Source organism: Poecilia reticulata, linkage group LG8 (assembly GCF_000633615.1).
Source record: "Poecilia reticulata strain Guanapo linkage group LG8, Guppy_female_1.0+MT, whole genome shotgun sequence".
In the NCBI taxonomy this organism is placed as follows: domain Eukaryota; kingdom Metazoa; phylum Chordata; class Actinopteri; order Cyprinodontiformes; family Poeciliidae; genus Poecilia; species Poecilia reticulata.
The window spans coordinates 18,308,082-18,330,736 of NC_024338.1; the positions used below are offsets into that span (position 1 = coordinate 18,308,082).

The following is a 22,655-nucleotide window of genomic DNA, read 5'->3' on the forward strand; positions in this document are numbered from 1 at the left end:
CTGCTTGCTCCGGACAGCACGCCGACCCCCTGCTTGCTCCGGACAGCAGGCCGACCCTCTGCTTGCTCGGGTCAGAGGCTGTTTGGTCTCCGAAAGGTGAAACTGGAGCAGAAATCATCTTTGACCCAGATAATCCTGCCCAGCTGAGCTCCGAATCAGAACCGCTGCTCTGTCCCGGAGAACCGCCACCCAGACGGATCAACTTTGGATTTCTCTCTATTCTTCTCTTCCTGCCGTGTCGGCCGGTGAGGGAGGCGACGTCTCATGAATATTTGTTTATTTATCCGCTCCGGCCTCATTTCTCGCTCATTCTCACTCCGACGTGACGCAGACGCACGTTCGCCAGGAGCGGTCGGCACGGCGCAGCTCTCCGCCGCATTCAGTCCCTTTATTCCCTGATTTTCTGTTTTTTTTTTTTCTGCCCCTCGTCGTGTTTATCACGCAACAGCTTCTGTCGCCTCGGGCTTCCGCCCCTCCACAAGCCCGGAGGAAAACGAGGGACAACGGAGGCACAAGTATGGAAAGAAAGAGGCAGCAGGAATGACGAACGGCACTGGAGGACGTCCTGCCGCGTTATGTTGTTATGAATTAAGCAGTTTAAAACGTTTCCATCTGAGTGCAGGGCCGGCCCAGGCATTTCTGGGGCCCCGAGCAGATTTTCACCTGGGGCCCCCAGCATGTCAACACCAGATGCTTCATTGTTCCTAAGCTACTCTATGTATGTAAAATGCCTGCTATCATAATTAGCTTCATTTATCGTTAGCTTACATCATAGCAGTACTGCTGTAGCTGTTGGTTACTATAGCAACAGACTTAAAAGAAAGATTTATATTTTGAAATGCAGTGTTGTTCAAGTGACCAATTTTAAAGTAACACAAAATTATTGTAAATAATTATTGTATTATTTCTATAACATTTATAAAAAATAATATAAAAAATGCTTTTGCATTTAGTTTGTATTATTCAGTGTTATTTTAGATATAAATAAATATCTTACAACGCTAGCTTGTTGCTCTTGGGGGCCCCCTGGTGGTGTGGCGCCCTACCCAGCCGCTTAATTTGCATTGATTTGGGCCGGCCCGGTCTGAGAGCGACTGCAGTGGCATAAAAAGTGCAAAATATGCAGAATAATTATTTCTAGTTAACATTTTCTGCATTTGACGGCGTTTTGTGCATTGAAAACTGCCTGCATACATCAGAAAGAACTTACCTGCTGCCCTGGGTGGCAGTATTATGCTGCGGGAATTCAGGGAGAGGAGAGCTGATGAGAGACAAAGACATGACAACATGATTTGTTTAGTAACTGAAAATCTATTCTGACAATCAGATCAAAAATAAAACATTATTAAAACGTTTTAATTAAGCAGGTAAGCCTTTTTTTTTTTACACTAAATTACTTCATTTAAAGACGCAAATAAACAAATAATCCAATTCCCAATTCCCTTTTTTAAAAAAGAAAATAAACATTTTATTGCCTAAAATGCATTAACATTATTTAGTGAACCTGAAGCAAATGAAGCTTCAGGAGTTTTTCAGCCAAAACTCCTGAAGCCAAAACTTCAGGAGTTTTGGCTGAAACATATTTACGTTTTTAGCTTTGAAACTTATATATTTTATAGTTTTGCCTTTATTACTGCTCTGAATAATTAAGGCAGTAATTATTGTGGGTTTTTTCAGCACATTGCCGTTTTAAGTCTGTATATCCCAAATAATGATTAATCAGTTGCTAAATTAGCCGACGATTATTTCAGTAATCGATTTATTGCGATTATTCCGATTAACTGATTCAGCCCTAATAAAAATATAATGACCTGCAGGAGGAGGAGCTAATATGTGACCCAGAGCCAGAAGGGAAATTATTCCTCTCCGTTTCCGACGCAGGGATTCAGAGGAGCAGCATGGCTCTCTACTCCTGCTCTTCTTCGTCTCGTTCCTCCAGAGATCGTCTCACATTTTCCTGCTTGTTCTCTCCCGACCCAGAGCAGAGCAGAGAACAGAAACCATCTACCTCATGCCACTTCCTGTCGCCATTTCCCACCTCCACCTCCATCACCCCTGCAGCTAAATGTCGAGCTCCGGTTTTCATCCCCACAAACAGCAAGTGAGCTAACTGTAGCCACCGTTAGCTCACACCATTTAGTTCTATTTATTTATTTGTTTCAAGGATAACCACTTGAGACGCATCATCTCATTTTCAAGGGGTTAGCTCCCGTTAGCCACTGTTTGCTCTGGTTATCTCCCGTTAGCCACTGTTTGATCTGGTTAGCTCCATTACTGCTGTTAGCCACTGTCATCTCCCGTAAGCCCATCTTAGCTAGGTCCAGTTAGCCACTGTTAGCTTTCGCTCACCAGTGTTTGCCCTAGTTAGCTCCCATTACCCCGGTTTTTCCCTGTTGGCTCTCATTAGCCCCTGTTAGCTAGTTTTCGTTAGACCCCGTTAGCTCCCATTAGCCACTATTTGCCCTGGTTAGCTCTCAGAGCTAACCAGTTTCCTCCTGTTAGAAACTGTCATCTCTCATTAGCCCTTGTTAGCTATCTCCTATTAGCCACTGTTTGTCCCAGTTAACTCCCATTACCTCTTTTGCCCCCATTAGCCCGTTAGCTAGCTCCTGTTAGCCCCTTCTACAGCGCCACTGCGATCGTCTCTCAGGAAAACTGAAAACAAACCGAGGCCTCTGATATTTCCTTCCCTCTGTTCAATTAAACATGGCCTCCATCTGCTTCTTTGTTTTGCTTCGGTTTCTCTTCTGCAATACTGACTCTGGTTGTTTCTGTGATTGTTTCTTAAGACTGTGTTTTATCCTGTTATAACCACAGATGTGCATATTAACACTGGAGGAACATGTGAACAGGGTGTGTGTGTGTGTGTGTGTGTGTGTGTGTGTGTGTGTGTGTGTGTGTGTGTGTGTTTGGAGGTGTGGGGACGGGTTTGTTCTGCTTTAAGGTTCTGTGCCAAATCTTTTTCAGAACATTCAATCTCTGTTCATGTGCCATACTGAGAAATTTATGAAATAATAATTAAAAAAACACGTTTTTCACAACCTTGCAGGAGAGATTGTGTTGCTTGTTCTCCTCCTCCTGCCGTTTCCGGCTCGGTTCTGCCGACCCGCCCTGGGTCCGCCTGCCTGTGCGTGTGGCTGTGTTGTCTGTAGCGCCGTTTGTAGCCTGCGGTGATCACTTGGCTCCAGCAGGCTGGGTTTGCCAAGAGGTCAGCGGCTCTGCGCCTCTGACTCCGGGTTGCTGTCGCTCTCCTCGCCATGAGCGCGTCTGTAAAAGACGAAGCGTTGGGGTTAAAACGCGCCGTCTGCCGTCACGTTTTTAAATCATTCAGTTAAAGACGCAAAAACTCCACATAAATGAGGATTTAGATCCAAATCTGAGAATCAACTAATCTGTCTTTTTGTAACAGAAGCCTCACTAGAGATCTGCTGTTTTGATTGACTCTGCAACGCATTTTAGCCTTTCATTAAGTGTTAGTGACAGATTGCTACGTTTTCAAAATACATCAAATTGTGATGATGATGCATTTTCCAGGATCATATCATCATTTTACAGCACAATAAAGTCACTTTGTTATATTTAGTTGCTATTTTTATTCAAATATGAATATTCTGTATTGTACACAATTCTTTTAAATCTTCATGTAAAAATAAAATCAACAAATTTTGCCCATATTGACTTTGAGTTGTGGGCCATAGAAAATCATTTGAGGGTCCACAAATGGCCCTTGTGCCGCACTTTGGGACACCCCTGATTCAGAACAAGCTGTTCCTTTAAACCGGTAACCGGAAGAGATGTATTAAATTAAGAAGTGGGAAAGTTTTGCCTTTTCTCTGTTTCCCCTAATCAGATTATAGTAATCCAGTTACAAATTATGTTTCAGTCCTGCAGCCTTTGTGTGGGAGAACGAGTGGAAAACGGCAAAAAGGGGCAGAAATTTCAAACAAATTGTCCCGTTTTACATGATATCATGTTAAACGAGGTTTAAATCCCACATGCGTGTAATTTGTCTGTATTTTAAGATAAGCTTCAGCATGAGATTAAGCAGGAAGTTATCATCGGCGAACGAAGGAAACTTCAAAATGCTGACGCGACGCCACCTTGGCTGCAGTCTCACTGAGTGGATTATGCAAAGTCGCCTTGCAGTTCTCATTTTCACCTCGCCGCCTCTCGTTTCAATGTGACCCGGGGGTGGAGAGGGAAGTACATGAGAGATAAGAGGAGACTTCATGAAATCCAGGCTAATTTAAACGTGACGGAACAGCGAGGCGACTCGATCGCGGCGCCGCTTTACCTCTCTGGGTCAAACAGTCGGGATGGGAGAGGAGAAGAAAAAGAGCAAAGGATGAGGTGGAGGAGACGGAGGACGGGGTTTTCCAACAAGTAATTGGCAGCTGATGAAGCACATTTAGACTTTTGTGATGCAAAATGTGAAATTTCAGATATTCTATTTCTATCTCAACTGTTTATGAAAACAGCTCAAACACGTAAAAACAAACGCCGTGTTTTTCTTTTTGGCAGCATGTTCATGTTTTCTAGTATCTGGAAAAATGAGCCGTTTCTCAAACCTCCGGAATGTGACACCACAAATCAGCAAATCAGCCGTTACCTAGCAACGGCAGTGGAATTCCGCCCGTCGCCTAGCAACCCGAGCTGAGCTCCAGCTCATTTGGTCAGCTGGTTTTACTGCTGAGCAACGGCTGTTGGAACAGACACGTATTTTCTTTTGTAACTTGCCATCCAGAATCCAGTTGCTGCATTCTTGTTGGTTGTGCAGGAGGCTCCACTACTGCTTTTCAAATTTGTACAGTTGTATAATTTTCCGTCTGTTTGTAGCCATTTTCATGTGTGAGTGTAAATGTTGAGCTGGGGGGCAACTTAATGTAGAGCTGAGGTGTCGATACCTGTCCACACACGATATGGAAGGTATAATAAGTTCATTACATTTTTCTTTGCACACAGTTCTTCTTGGATAACGATATTTTAGTTTTCTCAGTTCTGTCCATTTTTAGCTCTTTTCAGAATGAGCTCTTCTAGAGCGTCTTTTTTAGGTTCAGTCCAAATAAGCTGCTGCAGGCCACGCCTCCAACTCAGCCTTTACACTTTTACCTTTTCTTGACACTGTTTTCTATTTTGTTGGCCAAATATTTACCGTTCTTGATTTGCGATTCTTGATTTTCAAGGCCCACAGATGGCCCATGAACCACACTTTGGTCACCGACTTTAATCTAAGAAAACCCAGCTGACTGCATAGTTTCACTCACTTCTCAGCAATCCCTCCTCCTGAACAAGCATGTGGCGACAGTGGGACGGAAAACAAGTAAATCATCTTGCTAACCTTCTAGCAGCTTGTTGAGTTTTACAGGAAATGTGTCACACGTGTGGAGAATCGTGACGTTTTCGTCATGTCCGCTGCTCCTCCTGGCTTCCTGCTGCGGTGCGGCGACCTCCGTCTGGAGGTGAAGGTCGCCGTCCGTCCAGCCTGTGGAGGTCAGAGGCAGAGAAAAGGTTCCTTTAATTTGGCCTCAGGTGATGAACGGCCGCCGCCGTCTGCACCGATGCAGCTGCTGTAAAGCGTAACCTTGGAGACGGGGTTAATCATCCGTCGCTTCCCCTCCCCTTTTATCTGCCGTTCAGGTGTTTCACTGTATTCCCTCCTTTCCTTTCAAGCTCTCCGTTTCTGCGCCTCCATCTTTGTGTTCGTCCTGCGGAAGGACATTTGTTTTGCTGTGGGGACAGAAGAGGATCGACATGGAGAGATGAGTTATTGATTAGGAAGCAGTGAGAGGGAGAGCAGGAGAACGAAGACGGGACGACACGCATGTCACACGACCTGCATGCAAAATCTCCATAGCAACCAGTCATGCATGTAAACAGCAGCAGAGTCTTTACTGTTTAGTTCGCAAACTAAGTATTTAGCTTCGAACATAAACTTTGCTTGCTAACTGAATATTCACTTTGGAGCTAAATATTTAACATCAAATGCTTTAGTTTCCCAACTAAAGATATAGATTAGAGCTAAATATTTAGCTTTAGAGCTAAACATTTAGCTTTAGAGCTAAACATTTAGCTTCGAAGCTAAATATTTAGCACTAAAGCTAAATATTTAGCTTTGAAGCTAAATATTTAGCTTCGAAGCTAAATATTTAGCACTAAAGCTAAATATTTAGCTTTAGTGCTAAATATTTAGCTTTAGAGCTAAATATTGTGTTTGGAGCTATAAATGTAGCTGAGAGCTCATCATTTTGTTTGCAAACTAAATATTTTATTTGGATTTAAGCATTTAGTTTATAGTAATCAAGCTAAATATGTAGTTTGCTAATTAGCTACAATATCAAATGTTTTGAGGCCTTCAGGAAACGGCTGGTTCTACTGATGTTTATTTATGGCTATCAGAATAAACGGGGCTGAATAGAAATCAGAATCCAACGGTCATTTGAAACATTTTTAATATATTTTCTTAGATTTAATTTGTTATGAACTACTAAGTGCTGATCCATCACATGTCTAACCTCCATTTGGCATTTTTGCATCAGGCATTTTTTCGCACCTTCAGCTTTGGGGCCGCGTAACCATGGTTACAGCAAAGATTTACATTCAGACAGAAAGTAAATTTCAGACGCTGCGATTTCCCCGGATGCAGCCGGTGTTTGTGCAAACATGAAAAACTCGTCATAATCGGTGGATTTTCCAAAATCTGATGTTTCTGCACTCAGCGAGGCAGAGGACTGAACCGGACCGGACTGGACTGGACGGGACGGAACTGGACCGGACTGAACCGGACCGGGCTGGACGCGACATCTGCATTCTGTGTTTTTATCGATTTAAATGTTTCAGATCTTTAATTATTTCTTAAAGTCATAAATAACCTGGGATTTTTAAAAAAGGTAAACAGTTTATAAGAAACAGAAACGTCTTTAATCGTCATGGAGGAAAATGGTTTCAGTTCAGCATAAAGGTTCTGTTTAAGGTCACGGGCACAGCATCTCAACCAAGCCTGGACTTTGACTAGGCCTCTAAAGAACTGGAAAATATAGGAAAAAAGCAAATCAGACTTAGACAACATGGATGGAAGGAAACAGGGAAAAAGGAAGGCAAGAAGGAAGGAAACTCAAAGGAAGGAATGTTTATGTTGAGATTTAATAAAGTGGAGAATCAAATTTATTTTTGTTCGTTTTTTTCTCTGTTAATTCAAACCTTCGAAACAAGATAGAAAAATTACTTATTTTTCCATCTGTGATGTTTCCAGGTAAACTCCATGTTAATCACATCATGATAAAAACACACAAACGCTTCGGGCCGCATGAGGCTCAAAGGGAGAGCCGGTAGAACCGAACCAGAAGAGAACCAGTTCTCCCAAAAAGAATCAAGATGTAATTCATTCCAAGGATTCGGCGAGGGACGGCATCAAACGCACAGCTGCCCATCAAGAGAAGCTTCTTCCTCTCTGTCTAACCGGCAGCATCAACACAAACCAGTCCGCCCCGCCCCGCATGACGTCAACGTTCCAATGCGCACGTGGAACGCTTTGGGGACGTAGAGCGTATTATGATGGTGTGGCAGACAGAAAAAAACATAAAGGTATAAATTTCTGCCAAAAAAAAAAAAAATCAGACATTTTTTGACTAATCTTTGAAATTTTCTAGAAAAAAAGTGGAAATTTCTGAGCTTGAAAAGATGCAAAGAAGTTTAATATTTTTCTGACTCCGAGTTTTTTTCAAATTTTGAAATTAACCACAAAAAAAACAGATTTTTTTTCTTGCAATTTTTCAACTTTTCAAACTCAGAAATGTCAATTTTTTTCTAGAAAAATTCTGAGATCAATCTCAAAAATTCCTTTTTTTCCTCATAAATTTTGTCCTTTCAAGTCCAGAAATGTCCCTTTTTTCTAGAAAAATTTCTGACATTTCAAGCTTTTTTTTTTTTTTTTACTTTTCAAATTCAGAAGTTTAAAAATGTTTTCAAATAAATTTCCTTTTCTAGAAAATTTCTTGATTATTTTCGACATTTCTGAGTTTTCTGGTGGAAATTTACTCATTTCTATCTACAATGTCCCTAATACGCCGTCACAGATTTTTATTGCATAGTTGTTTATACTAATTAAACCCGACCGCCATGACACTTCTCTGTGAACTGTTTAGTCTCCGAAGCGACCCGCATGCGCAGAAGAACGTTGACGTCACACAGTAGCGCTCCGTTTACGGAAGTATTGCTGGACTGCGCCGTTTATGGGTTGATTTTAAATGTTATTCAGCGATGGGAGCCGAAAATATCGTCACATGATCATGACAAGACGAAGGAAGGTAATAAAAATACAACACAACTATTAGCAACAGCTTTATGTCCGATTTAGTGCTACAGAACTCGGATTTTGGGTGAAAAGGTTGGAATCGGCCCGTTTAGTCTGCGGTGAAGAAGCCGGATTTTTCTGATTTGGAGGGAAAAAGGCGGATTTGGGTCGCATTTGCCTGCTGTGTGAACGTAGCAAGCCATCAACAGAAGGAGATGAGAGTTCTGGAGCTGATCGGATCACAGGTGGATAATTATCTGTTATATTCAGTTTTTCAGGTTTCTGCAGACAAAATGGGACAAAATCTATAGAAATGTGATGCCGATAAGATGCATTTACAGCCAATCAGCATCCCACGCCTTGTTGCACAGATCTGCAGACGGAAGTGTTTTTTTGGAGATGACGGACATGGCCACAGCAGGGAAAAGTTGCTCTCACTCTTTTTTCTGTGTGTTTTTGTTACATGTGGAGCTTCCTGAAACGGCCTATTCCAAACAAACCTGCAGCTCTGTCACAATGCTGCTGCAGCAGCAAGTAACTCCAAGTTCACATTTGTCACCATATTCAACCCATATCTGAGTTTTCACTGCAGTCTTTTCATCCCAAAAAGACGTAAATATCTTGTTAGCAAGCTCAAATGTTTACTTTTAGATTGAATCTAAATATTTAGTTTACGACCAAGTTAGTCGTAGTAAGACAATAAAAAAAACTCAACGAGAATCGTCATAAAATTATGAGACTAAAGTTGCGGTTTTATGCAAACAGTCTTAATCATGCGAGTAAAGGTAAAATATTGTAATTGAATTTCATTGACATTATTGAAATATTACTTTATTCTCATAAATTTATACTTTATTCATGTAATACTTTCTCTTCATTCTTGTAATAATACGACTTTTCTCATGTTATTTCAGATTAACTCTTGTACAACTTTATTCTCATATTCCAATTTATTTCATTATTATGGCCCTAATATTCTGTCGTATTAGCAGAAATATTTAGCTCTTTCATAATTTGTATGCATACTTTTTAATCAGTAAAAATTGTGCTTTAATTTGTTTTAAGCATATTTAAGCGTGAAATAAACATTTTACATTTTGAAATTGTTGACAACGGCCGCACAGAATCACTGGAAGGGCCGCAAATGGCCCTCTGGCCGCACTTTGGACATCCCTGTTTGTTTTAGCGCATACGGAAATTTAAATTTCCCATCATGCACTTCTGTTGCAGCGCTGCAAACGTCGGACCTGTTTACGCTCGATGGAGGGGGCCTGACGAGTAAACATCATTTATAGTCGGGCGCGAAGCGGCCACCTCTCCATCAGACGGATGATGACGGAACCATGGCGCTTCTCCGGTCCTTATTTTATTTTTTTACAGTGTGTTGCCTGATAAATGAGCCAGCAATAATAATAATAGTAATAATAATAATAATAAAGTGGCGTGTGGAGTGGAGGTTTGACGTTTTTTTTAATACCACGGGGGAGAAAATGACGCGGTGGTGGCAACGAATGAATTAAGAGAAAAAATAAATCGTGGGAAATGGAAAGAAAAGAAGGAGGGATGGAGGAAACGCACGATCGATGATCAGTGAAGTAGCATTAGCATTGTTCACACATCTCTTTTCCTCCTGCGGCCCATCTTTCTTCTCTTGCTGCAGCGTTGCCATGGTGACCGAGAAAGGTGGGAATACCTCTGTCCTTCAGAGAGAAAGAGAGAGATGGGAAGAGACGTGGGGCTGACCCTGATAAACCCAACGTTTTCCTCGACAAATAAGGGAATTCTGGAAAATAAAAAAAACTACATTTTGAAGAAAAATGTAACACATTTTTTAGACTCAGGATGCAGCGATCCGCTTTTTTCACCTCCGGTACCGATATCTGAGGTTCAGCATCAGCTGGTACCGATCCGGCAAAAAAACTTTACCTGGTATTTTTTGTCTGTTTTCAACTGTAAACGTCCGAGTTCACTTTAAATGAGACAAAACTATCTTACAAGTAACTTTTCAGAAAGAGAGAGGAGATTGTTTTAAGTAAACAATTCCTTAATATTAATTTAAAGTGCTTGTTTTAGTGAAATTATTTCATTTATAACAAAGAAAAATGTCTTGCTAATAATCTACCAGTGGAACTAGAACGTATCCATCACTATTACGCAATTAATTTAAATGCAAAATTTACATATTTTGTACAGTTTTGGTTTAATTACTGCTCTGAATATGTTGGTTTTCAGCAAATTGATGTTTTTTTATTTATAAAAACTCCAGTTGGTGATTAATCAATTGCTAAATTAGGTGATGATTAATCGCGATTAATCATTTCAGCCTTATTCAGTGTTTTTCAAAGTGGGGGTCGTGGCCCCCTGGAGGGCCGCCAGGTGGCACTAAGGGGACCTCAGAAAGTTGGAGGGAAGATGAGAAAACCTATTTAAAAATAAAGATAAAATATTTAAATATAAATTATTTAAACCAGGTTTTATATATACATATACATATCTGTTTTTAAGTCTTTATTACAAAATAAAAGTAGAAGGTGAAGACGCAAATAGCCTTTATTGTCCCACAGAAAGCTCATTTTCTGATTGGCTGCCTGTCAAATGTATCAAACTGTTTTCTTCTGAAGCTAGAAATATAAAAGTTCCCGACAAGAAAAACAAATCATATTAAACAAAATTAGATCAGGTTATATTCCTATCAAAAGAAGGGATTGAGATGGAAATGTTTATCTGCCAGATGAAACAGAACTCGTTTCAAACTAAAATCAGAAGGTATGAGGTTAGCATTGATGCTAAGTGGATACAATAATACTAATTGTGAGTTGTGCATCACGTTTTTGACCTCTAACTCGTCCTGGTGACCTTCAGGGTCGCCATGAGGGACCCGCTCCAAGCCAGCCCGTCGTGTTTCCTCTCCTTCCCTTTTCTCCCACATCGCTCTCACCTTCGTGCCAACCTGCTGCAGCGATCCTCCTCGAATTCATTTTATTGGCAGCTAGCATTTCCATGGAAACATCTCGAAACCATGGCAACTGTTCCAACCGAGCCAAGCGCTTTCAGAACTGCTGCACACTCTGCTTCTACTCTCCCTCGCGCTATTTTTACCCCCGTCTCCTTCCTCCTCTCCCGTTTACCTGCTCTCAGATATTCACACGTTACACCTGTGGGATTCATCTACGGTCCGACTGCGAGGCTGGAAAACTGGGAACTTCATGCAGGAAAACCGGCTCTGATTTGAAACCTCAGACATCCTTAAAAGGTCTTAAATTCACAAATATAAAACTTAACACCTTAAAAGGTCTGAAAGTAATTGAAAAACAATAAATTGGCCATAAATACGTTGATCACAAGTCTTACATTTTGTCGTGGCAGGATTATTTAGTTTCATATTTTAAGTAGTTTTAGTTTTTCTGGCTGGATTTTACAGTGAAGCAAAGCTTTGATGCTAAGTAGCTGCTAAAATACCCTAGCTAGCTAGCTACACTGCAAAAACACAAGATCTTATAAAGTAGTTTGGTCTAGTTTTATTATTTTGAATAAAATAACAGAAAATGACTACATTGACATAGTGACCGAAAAAAATTCAAACACTGCAAAAACACAAAGTCTAACCAAATATTTTTGTTCCAGTTTCTAATGCAAATAACTTATTACATTTGAAATAAGACAAAACTAACAAGTAAATTTCAGCAATACAAAGGACTCAATCCTTTGATTTAAAAAAAAGTATTAGTTTCACCAACAGATTATTTGCATCAGGTTTTTGACCTCTAAAAACCTGATGCACCTCACTTAACATCTATTTTACAAGATGTTAAAATGAGGGGGCTGCACAGTGGCGCAGTTGGTAGAGCTGTTGCCTTGCAGCAAGAAGGTTCTGGGTTCAATTCCCGGCCTGGGGTCTTTCTGCATGGAGTCTCCATGTTCTCCATGTGCATGGTGGGTTTTCTCCAGGTACTCCGGTTTCCTCCCACAGTCCAAAAACATGACTGTCAGGTTAATTGGCCTCTCCAAATTGCCCCTAGGTGTGAGTGTGTGTGAGTGTGTGTCCTGTGTGTCTCTGTGTTGCCTTGTGACAGACTGGCGACCTGTCCAGGGTGACCCCGCCTCTCGCCTGGAACGTTAGCTGGAGAGGAACCAGCAACCCTCCCGACCCCACTGAGGGACAAGGGTGCAAGAAAATGGATGGATGGATGTTAAAATGTCTGGTTATAGGTGAAATATTCTGTTACTGAATTATAAAACAAGCTTCTACTTCTTGCTGAAAAGTGACTTGTACGTTAGTTTTGTCTTAATTCAAGTGTACTTAAGTGTACTTGCTAAGATTTAGTTTTTGCAGTGTAATATTTAAATATTTCCATTTTTTGTTGGTGTAATTGTTTTAATGAAAACTGCTCCAGGTGGGTTTTTTTTTACTTCACCGTTTGACAGCAGATGAGTCTCTCCAACCCTGAATTCAGCGAGGAAGCAAGAAAATAAATGCTCAACAGCAGCGCACTCTAAAATAATAACACTATTACTAAACATAATGCAGATGAAAGCACAGCCATATACACAAGCCTGTTCCCCACAGACCTCTGGATTTGCTCAGTGGGAGAGAAAAACAATTACAGCGGCATGAAATGAATAAAAGGTATATTCAGCTATCTGGGTCCTTTGAAGATGGTTGAGGACGAGTAAGCAAATCTAATTCAACGGCGGCGGTTTTTTGGTAGCAGAGAGGAAAAAAATCCCAAAGTGCAGAGATTAGACGGCAGTACTGGCAGCTTCTTCTTCCTCACCGGGGAATCGTTTCTGTGTGTGTGTGTGTGTGTGTGTGTGTGTGTGTGTGTGTGTTGGATTGCAACAGACCAATCTGCTCTGCAAAAGAAAAAAAAGAAAAAGAAGCCCTCCATGTCTGCAGGATTCCTGGGAGCTGATGATGAGGTGAGGACATTATGATCAAACGCATGCAGAGAGAACAAAATGAGCGCATTCGAAAGGAGAGAATTTAACTAAATAAACGAAGAGTCCAACAACGACGCGCCTCCGTGAGCCAGTCCTATGAAATTCATCCCGTTTCTGGAACCACGTTAGACGGAGCAATGCAGGAATAATTTATAGGAAAAGTTTGAGGTTTTCACTACAATGTTCGATAAAGAAACATAAACACATCGGCCTTTACCGTGGCTTTGGCTCTTCAAATTACACATACAGATAAAATATTTTCTCAATCACATTCACACCACCACTGTTCAGTATTTATTTTTATTATTATTTGCCATGCATTTTGAAAGGTAAAACCATTTCCCTGTTGAAACTTGATGAAATAAAGGGGCGAGGCCTGTCGTAATATTAAAACCTAAAATAAGTTTTTCTTGTATTTTGAAGGCAGAAGCTCACATCAGTTTGGTTTTTATGGGGAAGTTATTTAAAAACGCTGGGATAACTAAAAATACTTTAGTTAGGTGTCTGCCACTGGATCCCAGGTATGTTTTCATTACAACATGATGAAAACATACCTGTTTTCATCATGTTGTAATGAAACATTACAACATGATGTTGTAATGTGGTGGGTTTATTTTTAGCAAAAAATAAACCCACCAGATGGTGTTTAATGCTGTAGAAACTGGTATTCATGAGCTGAAAATCATTAGAAGTATCGCTTAATATAATTATACCAGTTTTCGTTCTGAAAATTATTTTTAAACTGTTTTTAATCAGGCTTTTTAACTGCGTTTTGATTAAATTTAAATTTTTGATGATTTTTATTTTATTTTTTTATAGGGAACTTTTTACTCTATTGATCTTTTGCCAACTACGTCACTAAATCGTTGGAGGCGCCATGATGGACGTCGGAAGTGAGGGACAGAAGTATTGATCAGAGCGACTGAAATTGTTTTCCAAATTTGTTTTTGCCAGTTTATTCATGGCTTTTACTTGTTCGAGTCGAGCTCATTTATCAGCGAACGTAACACACCTGGTTGGGGCTCACAGTTGGAAACAGCTAGCTTAGAAACCGACCCGGACCGCCTCTCTCCTCTGGGCTCATCAAATTACCGACTTTGCCTGAATTCACACCACATGATTTATGTCACTATGTCATAAACATCGTTTCCCCTTAAACCGGAGCATTAAAAACGTTCAAAAGACGAGATGCTAACCAGCATATGCTAGGCTACATGACGGTGCGGTATCGTCTCCATGGTTACCAATGGTTCGACGCCTTTCTTCTCCATAATGCGACATTAAATATCTTTAAAATGTAAAGTATATAAACGTTAATCTTCTTACCTTGTAAAAAGTGTTCGCTGCAGAGGTTACAGATGTGTTTTCAGACTAGCTTTAAAGGAGCGCATTGGTTGTCTTGACGTTCATCATGGCGGAGTGGGCGGAGTTACGAAGAGCGTGACGTCATGTCCAAACGGTCAATACTTTATTATATCGGTTTTAGTTCTGAAAACGATTTTTACTCTTGTCATCACTTGCTTCAGCCCGAGCTAAAAAAAAAATGTTATCACGCTTTTTAAGCATGTTTTGATGAAATTAATAATTTTTAAATGATTTTTTTTTTTTTTTTTACAAACTTTTTACTCTATACATAAATTCACATCTGGTCATGTTAGCAACTTTTTTCTTATCCTGTGATAATTAGCAGGATTTCTTCCTATAAATAACCTGGTTAGTCCATGTTTCTCGTGTGTTTTTAGGATTTTTCTGACTGTTATCTCCTTCACACTGTGCATATGGATTTACATCCACAATATGTGATTCATTTGTGTGTGTCAACACATTTAACACCTCCACACATTTGCATGCCTGTGCACACCCACACATTACTTATGTGAACCTTCTGTTGCTTATATTTATAAATGAAAACCTAAAACTGTCACTGCTACATCACAGCTGCCCAAATTGTTTTTATTCCCAATCTTGCTGCTTTAAAAATTCGTCTGCATTTGATTTTTAAATCGGAACAAAATGTATAAGTCATGGAAATGGTTTTGACAGCAGCCTGTTGAACTGGAACCAGCAGGAAGCCAGTAAAGAGGAGTTACCAAGTGGTTTTCTAAAGCAGCTTCCTTGAAATAGTTTCCTTTTTCTGGTAGTTTTGGTGCTTAAAATTATAGTTCGGAGCATAAACGTTCCAAAAATGTGATATTTTAATAGAAAATCCGTGTTTCTGGGTATTCTTCATCCTGCTGGGATTTCTGGGAGAAGCATCAATGTATATGAACTTATGTTTTTAGTATGAAAAATAATAAAATGTATCATAAATGGTCAAAACTCTGACAAACAACCCATATTCTTGGTATGTGTAGAATATTCACCAATAGGCAAATTTCGGCTGAATATATAACCTTAATGTAATAAAAACTAAATTTTGCAACTGTTTTGTTTCCACTAAGTAAAAAATGCAACTAAAATCTCATGTAAATAAATTTGTTCATTTATTTATTTATTTATGTTTGGGTCATTAAACTCCATCACTTTCCAACCACTTCCTGAAGACGACATTATTTGGCTCCTATAGTAATAAATTGTTGGATTCCTGTGCATTTTTAAATTCAGATGTTTAAGTTTTCTCCCATATTCTCTTGTAAATATTTCAAACATTTTACTTAGACTCTAAATAAATGAACCTAAAGCCCTAATTTTAGTTATTATGGCAGTTTTGACTCCATCTGTTTCAATAGGAAAACCTCATTGGAGTCGCACCCTGTGGGAATGTCCTGTAAAATTAGCTTTACTGGAGTAAATCCAGCTGGGAATCTGCTGCCACTCTGGGAACTTTCAACAAGGCAGAGAGCGTGGGGATAAAAATACACGGCCCTCTGACCCGGCGGTACCTGGGGAACGGGACGAGTTGTGATGAAGGGAAAAGGACGCCTGATTCTCCGCTGACCCGGTCCGTGTTTCTGGGAAATGGATGGTGGCACTAAAATAAAGCAGCTCCAAATTACAAGAGGAAAGCATCCAGAAACCTGATTTCCTCACAATCTGTGTTTTATTCTCCCCATTGTTTAACTATCACATCCAAAGTAGAGACAGGAAACTGCTTTTATTCTCAATATCTGACAAAACGGTTCTGGTTGTTTTTGGAAATAAAGTAAACCAGGCTTTGCTTTTCCTAAACTGATAACTTGGTTTCTTAGTGTTGATGCTAAAAGCTGCTAAATATAAATTCATTTAAACCGTTTTGGATGGATAGATTGTTGTTTCATCGTTGGTTCTCCTGACTGGACGGTTCCCAGTGGCTCAGATGAGTCGGGTTAACCCGCTCTTGACCCAAAGCCTGTGAAGTTTGAATTTCACTGGCGCAGTCTGTTTGATGAGCGTCTCTCCTGCCTTCTTCACCTCCGACGGACACATCTGAGAGACCAATTTGTCCAAAACGGTGGACTTCCAGCAGATGGAACGGCTGAAAATGTGGGACGCTCTGAATTTTTCAGAATAAGAACCTTTTTCTCGGCAGCTTATCGGCTAATTTCAAAGCGTTTTTGTTTTAGCATTTTCCCCTGGTTGGTGCGATGATGCAGTCGAGCTTTAACCTTCATCCACCCTGAGATACATTGAGCTCATTACATGGGTCACGACCCCGGGGAGGGTTTGGGCTCCTCAAACAACGAGCACGATAACGCAGAACGTAAGTCACACCGGCTTTCATTAGAGCAACCGCAGCAACACAACAGTTCCCACTGTTCACCTTCTGAAACACCAGACTTTCCTCAAAGTGGTTTGTGTCCACAGCGCCCATTTCTACTAACGTTTTGGCATTGTATTGTGGAGAAAAGAAGAAAAATTCACATCTTGCACATTTTTTGTACTTTCATTTGGGTTTCTGCTGCTTTTGAAAACAACCCAGTCATTTTGTGATTTTGTCACTAAAATGTTTTGTAGTGTCTGGAAAACGAGTCGTTTCAAAAACCTCCAGAATGTAGCGTCACAAGTCAGCAAATCAACCATTACCTAGCAACCCCAGTGGAATTCCACCCGCTGCCTAGCAACCCCAGTGGAATTCCGCCCGCTGCCTAGCAACCCCAGTGGAATTCTGCAGCTGAACTCTGGTGCAGACCTAAAAAAGCAAACTCTGGTTCGGTTGCAAACATTACGAGAATGAAGTCAGAATGTAAATGACACTTTATTCTTGTACGATTTAATTCTTGTAATTTTCGTACAACTGTTTTTTGTAATACTGCGGCTTTAGTCTAGTATAATTTTGACTCTTCTCAATTGATTTTTTCGTAATATTACAACTTTATTCACAAAATTGACATTATTCTTGCACAACTTTTTTTTATAATTTGAAACTTTGTTCTCATAATATTGTAATTCTTGTACAACTTTTTTTTTTGTATTATTTCGACTTCATTCTGGTAAAATTATGACTTTATTCTGGTACTTATGTCCTAATTCTTCGTCGTAGACTCCTGGTTGGAACAATCCAAGCCTTTCTGTTTCTGTGCTGTGCATTAAACTCTGTGAAGTTTCGGCGCGCAGGTCAAAGGTCGCGGTCCTGTGTGTGTCTGTTTCATTTTTAGTTGCTATACTGTAATTACCCCGATGGGAGTCGCGGCGCGGCTCTCTTTCACTCCAAGTCTGTGATTTCATGTATAATTACTTGCATAATTACCGTTCCCTCCATCCCACTGTTTCAGGAGGTCTGTTTCTGTCTCACTTCGCTCACACGTACACAACAGCAGTCGCCCCCTCCCCCCTCCCCCGCCTGCTGCTGAGGCTTGTCACTTCTCTTTGTCTCGTCTTCGTCTTAGGCAGGCCTGTTCTAATATTGGAAAAGCAGCAGCAGATACAGTGGCACTGCCATGCTAACTTATTAATTATGCAGTCGCACATCACAAACTTGACGAGCCTTAAGGTTTGTCACAGGGAATGTGGGGAAAACAAAACACTCCATTATTATTATTATTTTCTTTTTTTCCCTGGTAAACAGCAGCGGCTTCACCCGAACCGTTCTCCTGTTTGCAAAGTTTCGAAAGGCTTCAGGATGATGCCAGCAGACACAATTAATGTGATTGCTTAGCAACTGAGCGTCGGTTTTTAAGGTGAGGAGAGCTGAAGCAGAATATTGAGGTTATGCACCGTCTTCCTGAAGGACGTGTTGTTTTTTTTCCCCATGCGGTGGATCCCCAGCGCCGCTTTCATGTGTCAGTCAGCGGAGAGACGCGCCACGCTGCGTCTCGGGTTAACTGACAAAAACGTTATGTCAACATCCGCGCTCACGTAAACACGCCTCAGCAGCCGGGAACGGCCCAGTTTCAGGCGGTTCCCGGCTGCATATGGAGGCAGAGCAACCAAATATTAGGCTGAAGTAAGAGGGGATCTACTGACGTAAACACAAAAAGAAATTACTGAAGAGGGAAAAATGTTTGGTAAAAAGTTTACTCAAGTCCTGAGTAACTTGATCAAATTATCAATCATTTAATATTTAAAATTTACATCATCAGACAAACCAAAATATAAAGTTAAGTGGGAATTTTGGTATTTTAAGGACCAAAATGACAATAATTCATATAAGTAACAAAAAATAACAAAATCAGGCAAAATAAAATGTTTCAGATTCTTTCAATAAAAATGTATGAAACTTTAACAGAAGCTGCAGGCGTGTCTGAGTCTGGTGACGCTTTGGTTTAATAAACATGTTTATTTTCATTCAGTGGGTAGAAAATACAGAAATTTTACTCAACTAAGAGTAAAAATACTTTATAATAAAATTACTCAAAAAAGTTAAAAATGTAATTGAGTATGTGTAACTAATTACTATCCAACTTTGATGTATGCTCTGATGCAAACCTAAACAAACATGCAAAAAAAAAGGAAAAAACAAACGTGTATGCACTACATCCCACCCATAGGGGCGCTGTGCTGGAAGGGGCGCCAGACAACGGCGTAAAAATAACTTCTAGTTAGCATTTTCTGTATTTAACAGCTGCTTCATGTCTAAATGAGGGAATCTATAACACCTGCAAGCACTTAACTTTATATTTTGGTTTGTCTGATGATGTAAATTTTAAATATTAAATGATTGATAATTTGATCAGTTACTCAGGACTTGAGTAAACTGTTATTTACTATTATTATTTACTTGAATTAAATTTTGAAAAGAAAAAAAAGTAGCTAAAACTTTTTTTCCTCTTACTCAGTTTGGAAGTAACTACTTACATTTACTTGTGTAACTTTGACAATACGTATGTTTAGGAGTATTTTTATTATGTTGTACGTTTTACTTTGACTTGAGTAATGTTATTATGAAGTATTTATACTTTTACTTGAGTTTCTACCCACTGAATGAAAACCAAACACCAAAACGTCACCAGACAGACACACACCTGCTGTTTCTGTTCACGTTTAATACGTTTTTTATTGAAAGAAACTGATTTGTAAAACTTTCCCTTTGCCTAATTTTGTTGCTTTTGACTCTTAAAATACCAAAGTTTTCACTTAACTTTACATTTTGGTCCGTCTGATTGTGTATTTTTTAAATATTGATTGATAATTTGATCAGTACTTTTAAACAAATACTTTTTTACTCTTGAGTCATGTCCTGGACAGCTACTTTTACTTTAGTCTGTTATCTACTGTCGGTTACATTCCGGGTTATTTTGCCCTCGGATTTGGACTCGGACCCTCCCGATGGTCAGCTGTGCTCTTACGCCCTCTGCTGGACACACCGTGACCTCACGCAGCCTAAGGTCCTGCTCTCCGCAGTTTTTGCGCTACATTTGATCGGTGCATGCATGTTTTCTGAGCCGGCTGGTTCAGGTATGAGCACGCCAACCCCGCGCAGGGTAATCTGGCGCCTCCCAGCAGAGTCGGCGCTGTGTTTGTTTTGCGGGTGTGTAAATTAGCGGTAATTCGTTTGCTCAGTAATGACGTGGGAGAGCTAATTAGGCCAGCGCTGATGGGTGCATTAATTAGTCTCTAGCGTGTGATGCTAATGAGGCCCTGATTTGGAGCGCGTGTTTGTGTACGTCGTGTATCTGAGAGGGCCTCGCGCGCGATAGGTCAGTGTACCGTCAGCGCACGTGCGGCTGTGAGACGACGGGGCCGTATCTGTGAAGAGGCTCTTTAATCCCTGTTATTCCGGCATGTCTGCCATGCCTGGCTGGGTGTTGAACCTTCCACTCAACCATCACACTCAGGAAGCAGGAGCCGGTTTTTTCTACGGCAGGCCGTTGCGGCATAAAATCTGTCCCGTGTGACCGCCACGTAATTACGCTCTACAGTCCAGATATGGAAAAAATACAAAACTACAAAACTAGATGGCCCATTTAAGATACCTGCGTTCATATTCTGACAAGTGAGAATAATAATTCAATTGAGATTTCAAAGTATCGTCTCAAATGACGTCACATGATTCGTCATCTGAACGTCACTTCCGTTTTATATTGTATTATTTTGCAATATAAAAATACAGAAAAAACTCAAATAAATATTGAGAATAAAAGCCAAAATAATACAATAAAGTCTTAATTTAATATTTAATTTCCCTTTTGGATTAATAAAATGTTTCTGAATCGGGTTGAATTAATTCTTTAACTCATAAAACTGACTTTATTCTCATATTTCAACTTTATGTGTGTAAAACTGTCTGTTTTCTGTAATAATCATGACTCATCTTGCATTATAACTTTATTCTGATATTTTGACTATTCTTGTAATGTGACTTTAATTTCATATTTTTGCTTTATATTCTGAATTTTATTAGTTTATTATTTTATGTTTTCTAATTATGACTGGTCAAAATTACGTTTTAAGATATCTGAATTAAGAATTGCAGCCACTGAGATGTCCGATCAGTTGCCTGCTTAATTTTGGGTTTTATGCACAAAATTATCAAAAAATTTTGATAATTTTTTGATAATTATCAAACTTGTATCCCTTACTGCTCAGCAGTACGGGATACAAGTTCAACAAATCTGCCAATAATTTCATATTTTCTCACTTCTGTAAAACACAACACAGTTGAAATGGCTTTGAAAAGCTAAAAGTGCTGCCAACAACCTGAAAACGGTGCATTTTAATACATCTTTTTTCTATTTTTTATTGTTTTATTGAAATGTAAAAGACATAAATCTGATGTTTTGACTCATTCAGTATATCTAAAAAATGAAAAGCCGTCATTAAAGACATCTAGAGATATTTCAGAAGGAAATCTGAGTAGTCAACATTACTGCTCCAGCCTAGTTAAAATATAATTACAGATATCTTAGTTTACTAATACGTTGTCTAGTCATAAATCAGACATCTGGAGTGGAAGTGTGGTGAAACTGATTTTATGGTAAAACGGCCTGCCGTAGCTTTGGTGCCATAGAAAACACATGGACACAGAAGGACACCAGAGACACAGGCAGTGGTAATGGATGTTTTATAACGGTTCAGCGACAGGTCCGCTTCACGGCGGGGGGAAGATGGCGGCTTTCTGCGGCTCGATTCTGATTGGTCACAGCAGAAGTGAAGCATGATCTGCTCTGATCATATTTATTCATGACTATCCTGTTATACATAATCCATTTACTGTTTCCGTTGGACTGTGTCCTCTGGCGCTTCACTTCTCTTCCGCCTTCTCCTGCAGAACTGTGGAAACAAAAACCACCAAGTCAAAAGTATTCACGCCCCACGTGATGTCGGCTTACATCAACAAACTCAAATATTGGCAGATTATTTGACTTATAACATGGAAAAAAAAGTATTTTTATAAGTAAAATAATCTGCCTATAAAACTAGGATTTTTCATCAATATTAAGGAATTATTTACTTAAAACAAGCTCATATTTATTGCTGAAAAGTTACTTCTAAGTTAGTTTTGTCTTATTTAAAGTAAACTAAAATATTTGCACTATAAACTACACAAAAATACTTGGTAAGATTTGGTGTTTTTGCAGTGTAGGCACAAATTGGTTTTTCAAAAATAATGTGATGTGTTTCAGTTTTATTATTTTGAACGAATGTCTCCCTCTCACAACAGAAAATGTCTATATTTATAGATATCTTTTGATATTACCCACTGTGTAATATCAAATTAGATCTACAAATCTAATTTGTAGATTAGAATTTATGCTAATCTACAAATTGGCATAAATTCCCAAATAAGTTTTATTAAATTAAACCTACTTAATATTGGAAAAGTAAAACTGTTTGCTGTCTCAAAAATATTCAAAAATAGAAAATCTGTTTCCTTCTAGCATTCGACCTTCTGATTATAAGAGAAAATTGGCCAATTTCTATTAAAGCCAAAGTTATTGGTTATACTGTATAATTTTACATGTATAAACAAACTGGAACTCTGCTGGGGTTGCTAGGTAACGGGCGGAACTCTGCTGGGGTTGCTAGGTAACGGGCGGAACTCTGCTGGGGTTGCTAGGTAACGGGC

General features: G+C 39.6%; 1 protein-coding gene and 1 long non-coding RNA gene across 6 annotated transcripts in view; both read right to left on the reverse strand.

The window, feature by feature from the left end:
* LOC103468973 (uncharacterized) overlaps nucleotides 1-15,640 on the reverse strand; it is a 43,844-nt gene extending 28,204 nt beyond the window's left edge. For 2 of the 5 annotated variants that reach the window (XR_001776867.1, XR_001776868.1), the window contains exons 1-5: nucleotides 14,558-15,639; nucleotides 5,582-5,727; nucleotides 5,339-5,482; nucleotides 3,043-3,267; nucleotides 998-1,261 (exon numbers count right to left, since the gene is read on the reverse strand). This is a non-coding gene — a long non-coding RNA (uncharacterized LOC103468973). Of the gene's footprint in view, nucleotides 1-997; nucleotides 1,262-3,042; nucleotides 3,268-5,338; nucleotides 5,483-5,581; nucleotides 5,728-14,557 lie in introns of all 5 variants that reach the window. The other 3 variants (XR_534278.2, XR_001776866.1, XR_001776869.1) reach the window with 3 other exon arrangements.
* Nucleotides 15,641-21,633: 5,993 nt separating this feature from the next.
* mybpc2a (myosin binding protein Ca) overlaps nucleotides 21,634-22,655 on the reverse strand; it is a 70,041-nt gene continuing 69,019 nt past the window's right edge. The window contains exon 31 of the mRNA XM_008416568.2: nucleotides 21,634-21,859. Coding sequence (XP_008414790.1) covers nucleotides 21,831-21,859 — 29 coding nt within the window. The 3' untranslated portion in view covers nucleotides 21,634-21,830. The remainder of the gene's footprint in view (nucleotides 21,860-22,655) is intronic.